The sequence below is a fragment of the Kogia breviceps genome, chromosome 19, assembly GCF_026419965.1.
Source record: "Kogia breviceps isolate mKogBre1 chromosome 19, mKogBre1 haplotype 1, whole genome shotgun sequence".
NCBI lineage: Eukaryota > Metazoa > Chordata > Mammalia > Artiodactyla > Physeteridae > Kogia > Kogia breviceps.
Window position 1 is genome coordinate 40,410,160 of NC_081328.1, and position 18,627 is coordinate 40,428,786.

Consider the following 18,627-nt stretch of genomic DNA (forward strand, 5'->3'; position numbering starts at 1 on the left):
GGAGTGGGGGGCAGGGCCTCCAAGGGCATCACAGTGGGGGCTGGTGGAAAGCTGGCCAAGAGATGCTGTTCCCGTGTGACCGATGGCAAATCGCATTTTTCTCTCTGGCAATTTCTGTTAGCGGTGCCGCCCAGCCTGATGTGTCCGGGCCAAGGGGCTAACTGGTCCTAAGGGATGTGGGGTTCACTGTGCAAGGGGCAGGGGGCGCCCCTCTCCCCACCTCCATGGGTCTTGCTTATTTTGGAGAGGAGGGATGTCCGGGGCATAAACTTGTCTTCCCTTGCTCTCCCACCCCCTCACTGGGTGCTGGCCCTCTCCACCCTAGGGCTCTGGGCCACCAGCCCTGCCTCTCCCCCAACTCTAGTGCCCCTCCCCTCCCCCAGCCTGGCCCTTCTTGCCCCCTAGGGCCGCAGCCCGGCACCAGCTCCACACCATACGTTCCTTCTCCACCTGGTCCAGCCCAGACCCCTTGGACCCCTGACCCTGGGAAGGGAATTCCAGCATGGCACTCACTCCACCACAGATGCATTTATTAGTAAAACCTATTCCCAAGCATCAAGGGGAAGGGTGCTAGCAGGGTGAGTGACTTTTTCCACTTGGCAGTGTTCAAGGAGCAGAGGGTAGGAAGGGGCAGGGGCATCCCAGTCAGAATAACAATACCAGCAGCTAACTTTATTGAACTCTTCTGAAGGGGTCTGAGGCCAGGCGCTGTGCTAAGCAATCACTTTAGAGGCAATGTCTCCTTTAATCCTTATAACAAACCTACGAAGTAGGTACCATTATCGTCCCCATTTTACAGATGAGGAAACTGAGGCATAGAACAGTGAAGTGGTGGGAAGCAGCTGTGAGCCTTCAGGAGGTACCTGAGAGCCCTCTCTCAGCCTCCTTTTTTTCTGTCACACCCTGATTCTCAGTTTGAACCATCTCTCACCACTTCCAGTCCTTTCAACTCTTTTTATATTTTTCTTTTGTAAAAAAATAGATTTTGCCCATATTCTGCAGCTCCCACTGTCTCCTACCCCAATTGGTCGAATCTGGGTTCTCCCCAAGATTTGGTTCAAGTGGAGTTGAGGACAGTGTGTCTCTAATTGGGGCTCGCATGTGCGAGTGTGCCTGCGTGTAGCTGAAGTACAATGAAAGCTCTGAGGATACACAAGGTATAAATTACAAACCTCCCTCCCTGCCCCTCCCCATCTCCTCCTTACCTTCCCACCCTCCCCCACCCCCCCGTCCAAATCAAGAACAGACTGTACACTGCCCCCCACTCCCAACCCCAGGGCAAGGTCTTGTCTCAGTCACCTCTGTGTCCACGGGGTCCAGGGCCTTAGATAAATGTTTGTGGAATGAATGGATGAGTGAATGAATGAGAGCATGGGGGAGGGAGCAGCACTTAGGAGTCCCGAGTCCCAGCCCTGATTTTGTCCTCACCTGCACCTTGCCCTCACCAGGACACCTTCCTCTGCCCCAGAGAAGAGGGTCCCCAGTGGGAGCAGAGAGGGGGAAGAGAGGGGCCAGCAGTGGCATCTCTAAGCATGGAAAGGTGGGTGACTGAAGTAGACTCTGGCCTCAGAAGTCAAATCCCAGCTGTATGGCTCAGGAGCTATGTGACTTTGGGCAGGCTTGAAGAATGGTGACTACTGTATAAGAGTCCTTTCAGATTTTACAAAGCCCTTTTTTCACATTTATCTTTGGTCCTCAGAAACCATCCTGTAATGTGGGTGTGATTCTCAATATACCCATTTTACAGACGAGGAAGCAGAGGCTGGAGAGATCCAGGGACTTGCCCAAGGTCACACAGAAAGCAGGAATTTGAATCCCCCCCCACCCCCAACTCCCATCCTCTTTACTTCCCCTGTCTGTGTCATGAGGAGGTAGGGCTTGGATCTAAATCTTCCAGGGTGGGACCCCCAGGTGGCAGTGTGGCCACAGGAGGGACTGCACAGCAAATCCCCTACTGTGGGCCCCACTGGCCTTTTCCATCCAGGAAAGCCAGTCTACGCTTCATGCAAGGTTTCCTAGACACCCTTTCCTTCCCCCACCCGTGGCCCCGGGGCCTCGACTGCTGTCCCAGGAGGGACCTGGGGGTCCATAGGGTGCCCATGAGCTTCTGCTTTTCCTGGGAGAGTGGGGAGGTGGAATGACGGAGGGGGCTCTGGGGCCTGGGCCCTCCCCTCACACAGGCATGGCCACCTCATCATATTCATCCTGACCATTCTCCTCATCAAAGTTCAGCTTGGTATTGTCAGCATCCAGCTGCGGGGAGGAGGGACAGAGGGTGAGTGGCTGAGGACCCAGGTGAGCCCTCCCCCCAGCGCTGAGGCACCTCCAGGGTCAGGAGAGCCCGTCTCTCTTTGAACCTTGGACAAGTCTTGTCCTGTCCCTGCAACTCCTAGGGTTGGTCTAGATGAGAGGTTTCCTCGGGGTGGGGAGCCTCCAGGAATCTGGTGCCCTGGTAGGGGAGGGCCTCCAGAGGGCAGGCAGGAGACCCCTTCAGCGGGGCAGCGCCACAGTGACCTGCGTCACATGGTGGAAGAATTCTACCGGAAGAGCCACTCTCCGGATGGTTTATAAGACCACAGGACTAGCCGCTCAGTGGTGGGGACCTCTCACGTGGAACACATCTCGTGAGCCTCCCAGTCCTCTCACCAACCCTGTCATTATTCCTCTCTGTACAGGTGAGGAAACCTGAGGCACAGAGAAACGAGGCCGCTCGCCCCAGGTCACACGCTGGGGGGCGGTAGTGCCAGGATTTGGACGCAGGCCCCAACCTAGACCTTAATCACAAGGCTCTTCTGCTCTTCTGCCTTCCTCAGTTCCCAGACACGCCTCTCACATTCTCTGAGCCCCACTGATGACGCCTCGCTGCTGTCTGCTCTGGAGCTGTGCCCTCTGGTCATAGGAAACCGGGGCGGGGGGGGGGGGGGGGGGCGGGGCGCGGGCTGGGCGGTGGGAGAAACAACTCACACACTGGAGCTCCAGGTTCTGGAAGATGAGCGGCAGCAGGAAGTGACGTAGGGGCACCGTGAGGATGAGGATGAACGGCAGGGCCAGCGAGATGGTCTTGATGCTCCTCACCACCCACAGCACTACCAGGCAGGTGATCTGAGTGCCCGTGAACAGGTGCATTCGCCAGGTTCTCACCTGCGGGCGGAGGCTGGGGTCATGGCCTGCCCTGCCCGGGCACCCAGCCCCGCCCCCCACCCCGCCCCTGACCTGGGCAGCCGGGAGGGCCCCGTACCCGCTTGGCGTAGGGCACATCCGGGTGGTACTTGCGCGGCTTGAACAGAAGCAAGATGCGGTCAAAAAGCTGGATGCCGCTGAGAGATGTGACTCCCATGTAGAGGAAGATGCCAAACAGCACAGCCAGCGGGATGTGGGACAGGATGGGCCCCATGAGGATGGACAGGCCTGTGGGGAGAACCACGCAGCCTTAGCCCCAGCTGCCCCAGAGGATCGGCACGAGCAGAGGCTGGGGAAGGAAGGCACAGGGACTGTATGGAACCCCTTTTGTGGATCCTTTTTTTTTTTTTTTCTGGCCTCGCCGGGAACCTTCTGGGATCTTATTACCCCAAACAGGGACGGAGCCCGGGCCCACAGCAGTGCAAGCACCAAGTCTTAACCACTGGACCACCAGGGAATTCCCTGGATCCTCTTAATAGATATTACACCCATTTTGCAGATGAGGAAGGAGACTCAGAGAGGTGAAGCAACTAACCTAAGGCCACACAGCTAGTAAGTGGCAGAGCAGGGAGTCAGACTCTTGCCTGCCTGACTTCAAAGCCTACTCCTTTAACCTAGGGAGTCACAGAGGGCAGAGAAGCCCACCTTTCCTCTTACCCCGGTCCAGAATGCCTCCATCACCCTCCACCTACCCAAATCCCAGCCCTCCTCCAGCTAACATCAGCTTCGCCTCCTTTAGGAAACTTCCCTGGCCTCTCCATCGGTGACCATGGCGCTGCCCACACCAAGCCCAGCTGGACTCTCAGCTGCTCTGGAACTCAGATCAGTGACCCCCTGTCTTCACCTCACACCCCCACCTAGGAGCACCGCCCTTTGTATGAGTCACAGAGCAGCTGAGCTAGAGAGAGCTCAGGCAGCTAATGAACCCTCTAATGGTGAAGAGAGAGAAACTTGAGGTCCAGAGACAAGGTGGGATACCTAGTCAGCAGCGGGGCAGGTTTTCCAACAGTTCAGTGAACCCAATGTTCACTGAACTGCTGGAGAAGCTCAGAGTACAGGGTCTTGTCTAGAGAAGCTTCCAGTAATGGAGTGTCCCCCCCATCCCCCTCAGATCCCATTTCAGTGCCTTGGGTATTTCCTCCAGAATTCCTTCATGTGAATAACTGACACTGGGGAGATGTGGGCAGTGGGTGTTTGGGGAGACCTGGCTGCAGGGTGGGCAGGGCTGGAGGGGCACTGGATCCTAAGGGGCAGGGGCTGAGGGTGCTGGAAAGTGTGGCCAATCCTCACTCACCCACGAGCACAGAGACCAGGAGCCCGCTGATCCGCTGTTCCTTGACTTCTTGAATCTGGGCTGCGGCCCCAGGGGTGCTGGCCTTGCTCATGACCGTAAGGGCATTGGCGTGGGTGACAGAACGCACAGTGGTGGCACTGAGCCAGGGCATCCCAAAGAGGGTGGCCACCCCGCCCATGCCCATGACCAGCAGCAGGTCCAGGTGGAAGCCAGAGCCCTTGACCACCTTGCGCTCCGGTTTGCTGATGATCAGCCTGGGGGGTGTGGAAGGTCAAGAGTAACCAGGGCTCTCCTTCACCCCACCCCCCTTTACCCTCTCTTTCCTTCCCTAGACTTGGGTCCCTCTGTACTTTAGTTTATCCTTCTTTGCCCATCTCCCTTAGAGTTCCTTTCTCCCCTCCCTCCTGCACCATCTTGAGAATCGAGACTCTAAGAGCAGAAGTGTCTTCATCATCACCTAGAACACCCACCAGCAGATCTACACTGAAGCTAAAGAAGCATAAGCTTCAGGGAACCTCACGGGTACAGGCCCTTTCCAAGATCTAGCACCTAATTTTATAGTTCTCATTTTATATTCTTTTTATTTAAAAGGGCTCCCCAAATAGTACCATGTCATGTCCCACAAAACCTGGACCTCCTGTCCGTCCATCATTCCTACTAGCACTCAGTCCCTGGTGTCCTGCCTGCCTGGAGCCTGTCCCTTTCTCTGCCTCGGACCCTCCCAGGCCCAGTCCCACCCTGGCTCTTACGTGGTGATCTGGGACTCAAGGAAGATGAGGATGAAGACCAGCAGGGCAGGCAGGACGGAGGCAAACATCATCCAGATGGGAAATGGCTTATATAAGCCCAGCGGGTGGATGAGCCAGCCTCGGGCCGAGGTGTTGGATACGGTGAGGCCTTTAGGTACACTGAGTTTCTGTGGGAGGGGGATGCTGGTGAGAACACCTGGGGGCAGGGGCATGGGGAAAGGTGGGGACAGGGAGAACCGGGGTCCTGGGCACTTGGGAACTTACATATATTGAGCATCTACTTTGTACTCAGTCACTGCACTAAGCCCTTTACATACATTTTCTCATTCCCTACTTTATAGAAGAGGAATCAGGACCAGGGAAGTTATGTAGCTGGCTCTGCATTGCACGGCTATTTGAGAGCAAAACTGAGATTCATACTCAGATCAACCTGGCTTCAAAGCGGATTCTTTCCTACTGCCCTGGATTAAGGAGTAAAAGGGGGCAAACTGACCCAGGCCCTTTCTTCAGCCAGAGGGGTCCTGAAGGCCTCGGGGAGAACATGGGGCTGCTTGGAGAGACAGGGCTGGGGAAGGGGTAGTTCTAGCTGGCTTCAGGTTTGGGAAGGCAGTTTGGGGGAGGGTGCATGCTGGGGGAATGAAATAAGAGTGGGGGAGAGGGTCACCTGGGTGTAGGTGTCCTGGATGAGGGCATCCACCATGACCATGATCAGGATAGAGATGGGAACCCCAAAGTCCCCAATGACTCGCCGCAGCTGAGGGCAGGTGAAGGGACCAGTGGTCAGTGCCCAGTTGCTTCCCACCTCTCACCTGCCACTTGCCCCCGCTCCTGCCCCATCTTCACCAGGGGGTCCCACTCTCCACAGGGGGAACATCGAATGCCCTGTCCTGCTTCTCAACATACCTGCCTCCTTTCTTGTTCACCTGGCCCAGCCCCACCCCCGGCCCCACAGCTTCTCCACTCCCTTCCAAGAACTGTCCTTGGTTCCCCACTGGGTTCTCAGCCTGGACATGCTGAGAAAGGGAGATGCACTCGTCTCAAGAGTAAAATCCTGCACGATGAGGGGGGAGGGAGGCTTGGAATCGGAAATGGGAATCTAGGGTAAGAAGGGGAACTAATGGCTTTGGGAAAGCTGAGGGGAGTGCTGTAGACTGGGATAGGGCAGTGTAGGCAAGGACAGGTGGGGGGGATGTGCTGACCTTGCCAGGGAAGTAGGAGCTGTTCTTGAACTTGCGCAGCATGATGGCGAACAAGAAGGTGCCAGCCATGAGCACAAGAGAGAGGAGGGCTGTGTTGGGCAGGGGGGCCTGAGGTTTGGGTATTCTTGTCACGTTGTGGTCGTAGTTCTCCAGCAGTGGGTGGTCCTGGAAGATCTGCAGCAGAAAACCAAGGCATCCTCTTTGCTCGCATCCATCCATCCCCAGCCATCATGATACACGCGTCATGTATCATCTGCCTATCCATCGTCCACCCATCCATTACCCATCTCTCTATTCATCATCCATCCATCCGTCCATCTGTCCATGCGTCATCCATCTACCTATCTTCTTCCTCAACTGACATAGTAACAGGGAGGCAATGGGGCTCCACAGCTTGGTTTTCAGGACTGAGGACCAGGCTAGGCTTGGGCGGGGCAGGCCATGGAGGAAATGAGTGTGTGTGTGTGCGTGCGCGCGCGCGTGCACATGAGCATCCCGGGCCTGGGAGCCACGAGAAGGCTGGAGGGCAGGAAACAAGTGCCAAGGAGGTTCCTAAAAAGACTTAGGCTCCAGAGACTTGGAAACCAGAGAAAGACCCACCGACCAACAGAATCAGGGGTAGATGTACAGCATCCACCCTTCCTCCATATGAAATGCAGACACAGAGGTAGGCATAGTTTAAGGTGACAGAGCTGCCCTCTGCAGGCCCTGCAGTTCCTAAGGGCAACTGCAGGAGAGGGAGTGGGGGACTTCAGAGTCTCCAGGACCCCTGCTACCCCGCCATGCCTGCAGTTTCCCACATTCAGTCTCACACGTGCCCACTGGTTACTGCATGTGGTTATACACAGGGACCTGTGTAGGCAGAGGGGAGCTCTCACGCACCGTCACTCCTCACAGCCGTGGTGAGAATACCGGCCCACAGACAGCAGGCATCAACACGTATGTGGTCACAGTCACATACCGTGAAGACACGGCCACAGAAATGCCGTACAGACACACGTGCAATGACACCCACAGTCGCACAGCTTGTGCACAGTCACACACACACGTGCACGCGCACGTGCCTCTTAACACTCCCATGGCCCTCACCATGACCAGCTTGGAGAAGGTCTCATAGATGAAGATGAGGGAGATGAGGAAGGAGAAGATCTCCTGGGTGTAGCGGGAGATGAAGCGGACCAGGAAGCTGCCCTCAAAGGCCACCACCAGCACCACCAGCAGGATGAGCCAGAAGCCGATCCACACACGGCCCACGATGTACTCCAGGCCGTTACTCGTGCAGAACTGTAGGGTGGTTGGAGGGAGCTGGGGTCAGATAAATGGGCCCAGGCCCCGTGCATTAAGAAGGTTGGGCCAGGGGCCAGTTACAGGGTGACAGCGGGGCCAGAACAGAGCTACCGAGAAGAAGGCTTCCTCAAACACGAGCAGGGGTCCCGAGAAGCCCACCACGAGCAGGGGCTGAGCTCCCAGCAGGGAGAAGAGGATGCCCTGCACCGAGGTGGAGATAAGCAGTTCCGACACACCCATCAGGTTATGGGTCTTTTCTCCTGTGGATGGAAGTGACAGTGCGGTCAAGGTCAAGATCATTTCCAGAGGCCGATAGAGCATTTCATGGACCAGATGATGTAGGGGTCCAGAGTGTCAGATCGGGGCAAAGTCAGGGCTGATACAGAGGCCAGAGGGTCAGAGGTGAGGGTTAGTGGGACACACAGAGGCACTGACCCAGGAGGCCACCGAAGGTGATGGCGGGTGACAGGGCGGCAAAGTAGATGAAGATGATGGCAGACAGGACCTGGGGGTTCAATGAGTCTGTGATGTCACTCAAGTAGCGGGGGTAGCGGCGCCGGATGTCACGTACCAGTCCCCCGAAGAGCCTGCCTGTCCGCTGCAGAGGGTCATCCTGGGTGTCCTCTAGACCCCCATTCAAATCTGTAGCGAAGGACAGGACCACGGTCACGGGGGGGTGGAAGGGGGAAGTGTGGGGAAAAGGGAATCGAGAAGGGGATTGTCTAATGGGAATGGGGTGGTACAGGAGGCTGAGAGGCATGAGGACAGGGGGAGGGGACATGGGAGATTTAATGGGAAGAGGGGAGGCAGGGGTTCACAGGGCTGTGCTGGGCTGTCTGAAGGTCTGGGGGCTCAGCAAGCCTAGGGCTGGGCAGGGCAGTTACCTAGGCCCTTGAGGAAGCTGGGATCTGGCTTGGCAGAGCTGGGCAGGTAGCGTCTTTTCAGCAGCTCTTTCTGCACAGGCACCAGACTGAGCAGGGCATCCTCAGAGGGCGCGTCCGTGGGAGGCAACACCAGACTGCAGTCTAGGAAGCCCTCTAGGGAATGCACCAGCATCTCCTTGTTCTGGGCCAAGTATGCATCAGTGCGGAACACCTGGGAGTAGGAAGGAAGGTCAGAGCCACAAGGACTTGCTCAACAAAAGGACCCAAGAGGCCACAGCCAGGGCCTCTGGGGTCCCTCTGCCCCAGCCCCTGCTTGCTGGGAACTGCTTTTCCTTCCCCGCTGGCCTTCCACCTTCTACTCTGAAAGGGCTTTGGGGAGGCAGACAGGGCCCTGAGTCGGGAAAGCAGAAAGAACTAAAGCGAACCAGGTGGCTTATAGCAGACCAGATGGAACGAGAGCAGATCAGGCCAGACCAGGCCAAACCTAACCAGACAGAACCAGGGCAGAGTGGGCCAGACTAGACCAGGCCTGACCAGGCAGGGCTAGGCCAGACTACACGGGCCTGGACTCCCCCTGGCCAGACAGGACGGAAGCAGCTAGATCAGACCGAATGGGCCAAACTAGTGAAGTTAAAGTAACCGGGGCCGGGGACGACGCCTCAGCTGCCACCCAGCCCCCTGGGCCCCCCCCTCCAGCCCTCGCCGGCCCCTCCTCACCCTCTCTGACATGAGGGTGGCAGCAGCCCGGCCCAGCTGGGTGTAGTCGATGTTGGGGGCCTCAGGTCCCAGCAGCACAATGAGGAAACGCACAGGGACTGCCGGCTCCTCCGGCTCCTGTGGCTTTTGCTCCGTCTCCATAGGCTCCTTTAGTCGCACAAAGCCCAGCACTGGCCGCTCCAGGAACCTGGCACAGCCTGTTGGGGACAGACGAAGTGAGGTGGTCGGGCCAGGCCAAGGGGGGCGCGCTGTTGGGGTCCAGGCATAGGGAGAGGCAGGCCGGGCCAGAGGAGGAGGCAGGAGCAGGGAACGTGAAGGGGTGAGGGATGGATGCTCTGCCCACTTACCCACCAGCACCAGGGTGGCCTCCCAGTCCTGGGGACTCTTTCCCAGCATTCCAGATGACGAGTGCCCTTCCGCGCTCCCCTCTCCCTGTTGGAAGGAGGGTGGTGAGGGGAGTCCTCCGGCCCCTCTGGACCCTGGACACCGGAGTAGCCCACCCTGTCTGCCCTACCCACTCTCATTTCGAACCATGTTCAGGTTGGGAGCTTTCCGGCTCTCCTCACACACCCCTGGTACAGCCTCACCTGTTCACAGAAGAGCTCTGTCTCCAGCGAGGGATGCTGTGGCAGCAGAGGCTGTGAAGGGTCCCCAGAACGTGTCAGGACTGCAGGCTTCACACTCCCCAGGGCCTCCACATCTCTGGCGTGACTGCAGGACGACACACAGCAGGCATGGGCTGAGTAAGCTTCTCAGCCTGGGCTGCCAGCAGAGTGGAGACCGGTGGTAGGAGGGACATGGGACTTGCCAGTGACCAGACTAGAGAGGCCCAGGGCGGAAGGAGAATCAGCCTCCTCTGAAGGACACTGTGGATGGAAGCGGGCGGCCTCTGTCTGGGGCGACTAGGGTGGAGCCAGAAGAATGGGCGGAGAGAGGGAGCTTGAGGGTCCGCCCTCCCGGGGACCAGTGGCCCCCAGCCCTGAGCATGGAGGCATGGTTACCGCTCGAGAGGTGCTGGAAGCAGGAGACATTGTGGAAGAAAAGTGGGACCCAGCCTGGTAGAGAGGGGCCCTCTGGACCCCCAGGGAGAGCTTGGGGCAGGCGGGCCGGGGAGACGGGCCCTGTGGGTGTGGAATCCAGGGCCTGGCAGGCAGGGGCACCTGTGTTTGAGCAGCAGGACCCGGAACAGATTTTCTCGGTCCTGAGGCTGGATCTGCCCCTCGAAGATAAACCTGTCCAGCAGCTGGCTGGCCACCCCGGCCAGGGATCTCTCTGGCAGGTCCAGGAGGACAGTACCTGCAGGCAGGGGAGGGGTGAACGGGCTGGCTGGCCCTGGCCCTCCTCCTCCCTAGCAGCTTCCCATGCAGGGGTCACACGCAGAGGGGCACAGAGGGCGGCTCACTCACCCTTGGCAAAGGCTTTCTGCAGCTCTAAGAGGCTCCAAAAGGTGAGGTAAGACAGGTGTGGGCGGCCCCAGATCCCGTCCTTCCCCAGGTTCTCCTCTAGCCGCACCCAGCGCGCCGTCTCCATCCATTGTAGCTCCTGGTTCTTTTCATCCATCACCAGTTCCCGCAGCTCCACGAGGACCTGCAGCCCCACGGGCCTGAGTTAGTCCCCCTGGCCCCGGGCAGGGCTATGGGGAGGCTGGAAGCCCAGGGCACGGTGGGCACTTAGCAGGCTCTGAGAGATGTCTGTCAGAGGCGCAGGGCTCCTGGAGCGCTCAGGGCAGAGCCTGAGCTCAGAAGGGGCCGTCAGGAGCTACCTCCTCAGGCTGCAGAGTGAGCTGTGACATGTGAGGAGACGATTGAGGGTCCCCCACCTCTGGCTCTGTTCCCCAACTTCCTGACCAGGCCCCTCACCCCATTTCAGAGGCATTTGAAGAAACTCTGGGCCAAAAGGGCTGCTAGAGTGGGCAGGAAAGGAAAGAAGAGGGAAGCCTTTGGGGTCACTGGGTCAGCCTCCTGCCTCCAAGATTGTCGCGTGGGCTCAGCATGCCCTTGAGGTTCCGTGGGGCCAGATGGCCAGTCCCAGGGCCCTAGCTGAGGGCAGACCCGATTTTCTAACCTTGCTGGAGTCCAGCAAGGACGTGGGGGGCCTGGGGTCACTGGGCTGAGGAGAGCATGTATTTAATTCTGTGCTTCCCCCGGGAGTAACTGACAGCCCAGCCAGGGCCAGCGGACCTGGTGGCTCAGACCTCCAGCTGCATCTCTGTCCAGGGAGCTCCCCCATCAGTGGAAGGGGGCCCCGGGCCCCCCGCCTCACCGGGAGATGTCCTTCACCTATTTCCCAGGATGCGCGTTGCTTCTCTCCCTGTTTGTGGGGCCTCCCCCATCCTGAAACTGTCTGCCCCTCCCCTCCCCTGGTAGAATGATGGATCCCAAGGGCAGCACAGGAAAGAGAATCGGGGGGGGGGGGGCTGGGGTGCTCACCTCGAGGATGTCTGGGGGGCGGCGCAACGCGGTGTGGTAGTCTGTGGCTGTGGGCTCTGTGAGCTGAGCTGAGAATCAAGAGGCCGGTTAGCACTGGCCCCAGACAATTCCCGCAAGACTTTCCTGCACCACCCAGCATGAGCCTCGGCCACCACACGGGAGGACTGACGCCGCTCTCCCTCCGCTTGCCCCTGGCTGGGACCCTGCCCCCGCTGCTCAGTGGGCTGTGGCCCCCCACGCTTGTTCTTGGCCGCCCAGCCTGGCCCTGTCACTCCCCATCTGAGCTCTGTGGAGGACCCCTGGGGCTCATCGTCAGTGGTTACAAGGAGGGTCATCTCCAAGGGGATTGGGGAGTCCTGAATGGCAGTTCTCTTCCCTCTCCTGCTACCTTCTGGGACCAGGTTCCCTTCTTTCTTCCCACCTGCCTCAACAATCCCACCAGCCAGTAGCTTCTCGCTGCCTCCAAGTGGAGCTTGGGTGCCCCGTGGGGTCCGCCCTTATATTATTGGCCCCTACATCCCCAGCCCTCATTTCCCAGAAGGGCCTCTTATCTCCAATACCAATTGCCAGCACTTAAGTCCTGTTGACAGTAAACAGGTCCCTTCCCGGGGCTCCCCCACCGAGACCTTGGGCAGGCCCAGGAAGGTTTCCTGATGTTTCTCCGCCCTGAGGGTCCCCACGGCCCCCCCCCATTTCTCAGGATTTCTGGACCCCCAAACAGAACGATGTTCCCAGAACAGGCCCAGTGCCTGGCCTGGAAGCTGGTGTTGGATGGGCACGGGTGGCATGAGAGCTCATGCCCTCGTCCTCGACAGGCCTGGCTGCCCTCTTACAAGTCTAAGGGGCACAGTGATGGGTGACTGGTCCTGCCTCCAGGCGCCACCCCCAGTCACCTCCTGTGATCATTTCAAACAAAACTGTTTATCCTTCAATCAGCCAGGATTGTGGGAGAACTGGCCCTGGGGCTGGGCGGGTGGGGAGCGGGGAGAAGGGGAGGACAAGTTCCCCACCTGTGTCTAATGGGGCTCAGCAGCTCATTCCGGCAGGAGAGAGGGAGTTGGGGCTCACCTTCTGCTTCCTCCTCCTGGAGCGTGGGGAATCCAAGGTCTTCATATTCCTTCTGTTCTAGAAACTCCTCCAGCTTATCTTCATTCTCCTGTGAGAAGTTGCCATCAGGGCTGGGCTGTGGAGGGGGCTCCACAGACCTCCGTGAAGGTAGGAGTCCGGGATTAGGAGACCTGCCACCCAAGACTCACCTGTGAATCCCCCATGGCGCTGTCCTGATTGTTCAATTGTCTGCAGTGATCTGAGCCCCCAGCATAACCCACACTGCGGGTCCCTGCAGGGAAAAGTCACAGGCCGAGTGAGGCACAGGGCAGCCTGGGGTCTCCCATTCGTCCCCACAGGGGGCGGTATTTGAGTGAAGGGGGATCCCAGGTGTTGGGAGACAGTGGGGTCAGAGGAAAGAAGTGGGAGTTGGGGGTTGGATTTGTAGGTCTGAGGGCAGGTGTGCAGGGGCCGGACAGACAGGGCAGAGCAGGGGAAATGAAACTTAGCTGGCACCAACCTAAGGATGTTGGAAGGATGGGAGGGGGGGGTTCTTCCAATCCGACTCCTTCCTGCATCCACCAGTCCTCACCTGGCTTCCTTTTCTGCCCATCCCCAGGAATCACCAGCTCCAGGAACATGACCTGTCCTTCCTTCAGGGAGCTTAGCTGAGAGTCTCCACAGAATACCCTCTTCTCCCAGAAATGGCTGCCTCCTCCTGGGCATGGGGCTGCAGTATCCTTAGGAGTGGCTCACAGGTCCTGGATGATATGGCCTTGCTTCTCTCCCCTACTCCATCTTGAACTCCCTCTCTCTTGCTGTCTCACCACCTATTCCATTGGCCTCCTTACCAAGCCCTTTCCTGCCCCAGGGCCTTTGCACATGTAGCTGGCCACATCCTGGATGCCCCTACTCCCACACTTCAGCCCTTCCCACATCTCAGCTCATATGCTACCTCTTCAGATTCCCTTCTTGAACACCCTAACAGTCACTAACCCAATCTGTCATTTTCTGGTTTCTTTGTGTGTGGTGTGTGTGTGTGTGTGTGTGTGTGTGTGTGTGTGTGTGGTACGCGGGCCTCTCACTGTTGTGGCCTGTGCCGTTGCGGAGCACAGGCTCCGGACGCGCAAGCTCAGTGGCTATGGCTCACGGACCCAGCCGCTCCGCGGCATGTGGGATATTCCCGGACCGGGGCACGAACCCACGTCCCCTGCATCGGCAGGCGGACTCTCAACCACTGCGCCACCAGGGAAGCCCATTTTCTGGTTTCTTAATTCATTTGTGGATATATGGTCTGAGGGCGCCTCTAGAAAGGAAACCACATGTGTGCTAAGATCCTGCACGTCTCAATCCTCACTGGATCTCCCACTCCTAGCAGAGTGGTTGCCACATAGTAGGCGCTCAATAAATATGTGTTGAAAGAATGTAAGAATGGCTCCCCCTTGCAGGCTTGGGGCTCTGGGGTTGGGGAGCCAGGATGACTAGGACCCAGCCAGGAGGCAGTGGAGCCCTGCGCCTCCGTTTTCTCAGTTGTGTCTCTAGTGGGGAGGAAGGATGCCCACCGCAGGAATGTGAGGACCAGCCCAAGGAGAGCACAGGGGTGCCCTGGCGCGGCCCCAGGCTGGGTGTGGAGGGACATCCTTCTCCGCCTTACCCGTGGCAGCAGAGCGCATTGTAGCAACAGGGATTTGGGTCAGGTTGACAAACGTGCCCACTCTGTCCCTGGCATGGAGCCTGGGAAGCTGAGATGAACAAGACACTTGTTCTACTCTCCAGAAGCTCGCAACCCTGACTGGGAAGACAAGCTGGGAACACGTGACAGGCTAAGGCGTTCAGGAGAAAACACGTGCCCCAGACAAACACAAGCAGTGAGCAGACCATGCTGGGCGCCGAGGATGCCTGTCGTGGGGGAAGTAGGACTCGCGGTGGGGCTGCAAGCGGAGTGTCTCTGGTGGAGGGGACACTGGTGCGGGGTCCAGAAGCACGGGTGGGATGTGAAGGGCTGAGAGGTGGGGAGGGCTAGCCCGGGTGCCAGATGCAGAGAGAGGACCATGCAAGACAGGGCTGGGCGCTGTGGGAGGGAACAGGGCAGGGAGTATATACGGAAAGAACCATTGTGAGGAATGGATGGCCCTGAAGTCCTTAAAGATAGAGAGAGGGGCATGAGTGAGCCCCTGACCTACACTGAGAAAGGCAGGGGTTCCTTCCTTGGGGGGTTGTAGGGCAAGTGATGGCCTTGGGAGGGCGGTTGCCAAAGCCTGAGGATGGGGTGTCCCTACTGCCGGGGACTTTGCCCTTTGAGGAGTCTGGTCATGCACCTTTTTTCTCTCCCTCTTCTGTCCCTCCGTGTCCCCTTCTCCCCAGGTTCCCCTGCCTTCCTCTTCTCCCACTTGTATTCTTTCTCCCTTCTCTGGCCTTGTTGCCTGACGTGCTAAACATACGCCACGGGACTGGGGCCGTGGTCTTAGTTTCCCATGTGAGAGGGGAGAGGGTCAGAGGGTCCCTTCAGAGCCTGAGAACCCAGACATCCAGGCTGCCTCTCCGCCACTGACTGGCAGCTCCCCGCCTCTCTCTAGGGCTCAGTCCCCCCGTCTGTACAACGGGAGGCCTTCCTACTGGGGTTCTGAGATATCAGTGAGAGAGGAGAGGGGAGAACAGAGGTGTCTCGAGCTCTGCTGGGGCCTCAGAGGGTGCACCCGTAACCCAGATTGTAGCCGCCACCAGGCCCAGCCGTCCCCCAGCTGCAGGCCCTGCTCTGCTGGCACTGATAAGAGCCTGGACCCTGATGGCACCAAACACCTGGAAGCACACCAAACACCTGGCCAGCCCGCCAGCCAGGGCCAGGCAGATAAGGGGGAGCAGGGCATCTGGAGCCCAGGAAGTGGAGCACAGCTGGAAGAGGCTGGGCGGGGGCGTGGACCAGTTGGCATAGCGCCAACTTTGTGTAATCACCCCGACACCATACGTGGCTGTGCCGTTTTATCTCTCCCCAAACCACTCTGTGAGGAGGGTAACGTCATTAGCCTCGCGTTACAGATGAGAAGGCTGAGGTTCAGAGAGGTTTACCCGCTTCGGTGCCCTAGCAGGTAGGTAGCAGAGGCAGGATTAAACCCTGCCCTATCTGACTCTAGCTACACCTCTAACCATTGCCCTGAGTTGTCTCCCAGAAGAGAAAATAGCTATTAGCTGGTTTAGTATCAGTGACTAAGAGCATGGACCCTGCAATCCGGCTGCCTGGCTTCCAATCCCAGCCCTGCCACTTACTGTGTGACCTTAGGCAAGTGCCTCAAACTCTCTGTGCCTCAGTTTTCTCATCTGTAACATGGGGATAATCATAATGACATCTACCCCATAGACCTGTTGTAGCGTTAAGTAAGTTCACGTATATAAAGCACTTAGACGAATGCCTGGCACAAAAGAGCTCTATGTAAACGTTTGCTGTCGTTACCACTGCTACTGGGGGTCAAGTACAGACTTGCTATCTCCATCCCCCTCTGATTTTCTTTCCATTACCATGGAATTAACCTAAGTGTTTTGAGATCCGCAGGTGGTGGGGGACTCCTCCTTTCCCTCCAAACACCCCCTAAGGATGGGGACAGTGCCACGTCTCCCTGGTTAGATTCCCTGGAAGTGTTTCAAAATGAGAAGCAGTGTCAGCTGGCAATTCTCCTCTTACGAGGGAGACGGGGTGGCCTGGGGATCCCCAGCCGCGGAGGAAAGAGGAGGCTGGGGGGTGAGACCCAAGCCAGTTCGACTCGGGGGCTGGTAAATAGGAGCCTGACAAGGACCCACACCTGGAGGGGAATCAGATTTGCCACTCCACACACACTCACCCGGCCAGCTCACCCACGTCTGTTGCCACGTGCCAGCCTTTTCTTCCCAATACCTGCCGCCCCACTCTTCCCAGCTGCAGGGGCCAACGGGCCTGTGCCCTTAGGGGCAACAACACACGTTGTAACGTTCTCATCCCACCCACCAGCACCCCTCTCGCAGGTCCAGCACCCATGCCCACGGGCACAGATTCAGGTTGGGCACCTGCAGAAAACCTCAGGACAGGCACCTCAGGAGCACCCCAGCCCCTCCCCGCCCTGCTCACCTGCTCACGAGCCTCCAGGTCCCTCGGCGAACTCCTGCAGCCGCCGGTGGCCTCTACGACCAGCTGAGCTCACACCCACTCTAACCACACTTGGTCCTCGCTCCCGCGCCCCTGGGGCAGCTCCCAAACCCCTGACTCATGCCCCCGCCTCCTAATCTGCCCGCCCCATGGGCCCTGGGAGCCCCTTCCACCCCCCTGCCCCGCTCCTGCTGGATGCCCAGTAAACAGAGTTATCTCTCACCCACATCTGGACAGCTGTGAGCATGGCCCACCCCACCCAGCCCCGGATGGCCAGCCTCCAAGGCCTCCCAAGGCCCTCCTGTCCCCTACGAGTCTCCCGGGTCTTCCTTCGTGGACTAACATTCGACGGCTGGGTCCTTGGAGCTCCCAGCCTCCCAGCGGGTCTGTCCCAACGTCTGGATGCTCCTGTCCTGCCTCTGTCCATCCTCATTCTGGCCAGGCCCCTCTGCTCAGGTCCCAAGATGCACGGGCGCTTGCTCTCTCCTCCCTCCTGTCCTGGTGCCGCCCCTCGAGACTCGCTCACTCTTCTTCTGTAGCTTTGCCCGCGGGGACCGGTGTTCATGGAGCGGGGCGGCACCCAGGCAGCCACTGCCCTTTCTTGCCGCAGACTAGGGCACCCCCTCCATCCTCTCCTCAAGACCCCAACCAGCTCCAAAGGACTGGCGCCTGGGCGCTAAGACGCCGCCCTTCAGTCAACCTGAAACAATCTCAGGTCAACAAGAACAACGTCCCCTCACGGACCTCTGAGCTCACAGAGCCCCAATGTCTGGGCACACTGGCTCTTCTGTGGGCAGCCCGACCCAGGCCCCGGGGCCAGAGCAGCCGGCATTCTCAGCTCCCACCGTCACCCCCCAGTAGGCGGTCTGTGCGCTTGGGGGGGACTGGGGCTGGTCACCGGTTCCTGGGCTCTGGTTGCTAAAGAGGCAGAGACTGAGAGAGGAGTTCAGATGGGCACGAGTGAACGGAGGTTTGAAAGCGGACAGAAGGGGGGTTTTGTGGACACTGCATGGAGGAAGGAAACCGTCCCAGCCCAGCTCCGACCCTGCCTGGCTGCGGGGCGCAGGACAAGTGCTTGCCCCTCTCCGGGCTTCCGTGACCTCGTCTGTAAAGGGAGAGTGTCGGTTCTGTGGCCTCGAGCTTGGGGATTTCCTGCTTCAGACTCAAACAATAGACACGCAGAGACAAGGACAGAGAGGTGGCATATCCAGTAATTCCACAACCATTTCCTGGGGCTCACCACAGGCCCGCACGCACGCGCCGAGCCCCGGCAGAGAGAGAAAGGGCATCATCCATCCATTCAGACCCGGAGCTGGAATCCTCCAGTTCGCGGAGGGTCTGTTCCAGGCACTGCGCTGGGGGCTTCACCTGGCGGTCACACTTAATCCTTATAGCCTCCGCATTGTACAGAGGAGGAAAGTAACACGACAGAGAGGTAAAGTGGCTTCCCAGCAAAAAGAATAACCAATGAATGGGCACCGGCTCTGTGCCGGGTGCCTTGCCCGGCACTTCACATGCATCGTCTCTCTGAGCTCTGCAAGCCCCTCTGAGGAAGGTGCTGTTTACTATTGTTCTTTCCCTCTTACAGGTGAGAAAGCTGAGGGTGGAGAGGTAGGAGACTCCGCTCAGCTGGTGTCCTGCCTGAGGCCAAGCCCTGGGCTCCCTCCTGCCACCCTTGGCTTTCATGCCCGTCAGGAGCAGAGCGGCCGTGGCAAAGGGGGATGGGG

The 18,627-nt window shown here is 58.6% G+C and overlaps 1 protein-coding gene across 2 annotated transcripts; it reads right to left on the minus strand.

The window, feature by feature from the left end:
- Positions 1-654: 654 nt before the first annotated feature.
- SLC4A1 (solute carrier family 4 member 1 (Diego blood group)) lies at positions 655-16,982 on the minus strand. Of its 2 annotated transcripts, XM_059046341.2 has the most exons (20): positions 16,883-16,982; positions 12,996-13,078; positions 12,808-12,895; positions 11,740-11,807; positions 10,717-10,897; positions 10,471-10,606; positions 9,898-10,021; positions 9,658-9,742; positions 9,311-9,507; positions 8,594-8,804; positions 8,145-8,351; positions 7,821-7,969; positions 7,512-7,706; positions 6,423-6,596; positions 5,888-5,977; positions 5,224-5,390; positions 4,475-4,728; positions 3,239-3,408; positions 2,965-3,141; positions 655-2,253 (listed from the first exon to the last, which is right to left on the minus strand). In XM_059046341.2, exons 2-20 carry the CDS (start codon positions 13,008-13,010, stop codon positions 2,173-2,175), a joined length of 2,769 nt encoding a protein of 922 aa, XP_058902324.2. In that variant the 5' UTR covers positions 13,011-13,078; positions 16,883-16,982; the 3' UTR covers positions 655-2,172. The 2 variants fall into 2 exon arrangements, with proteins under 2 accessions (XP_058902324.2, XP_066878185.1); XM_067022084.1 differs by lacking the exons at positions 5,888-5,977; positions 12,808-12,895; positions 12,996-13,078; positions 16,883-16,982 and having other exon boundaries at positions 11,740-11,754.
- Between the last annotated feature and the right edge of the window lie 1,645 nt (positions 16,983-18,627).

What these genes read in the sequence shown, in the direction of transcription:
- SLC4A1 (XM_059046341.2), bottom strand. An exon ending in CCACCCTCATGTCAGAGAGG is followed by an intron (nt 8,805 to 9,310) that starts GTGAGGAGGGGC and finishes TCCTACTCCCAG; the next exon opens with GTGTTCCGCACTGATGCATA. An exon ending in TTGAGGAAGCCTTCTTCTCG is followed by an intron (nt 7,707 to 7,820) that starts GTAGCTCTGTTC and finishes ACCACCCTACAG; the next exon opens with TTCTGCACGAGTAACGGCCT.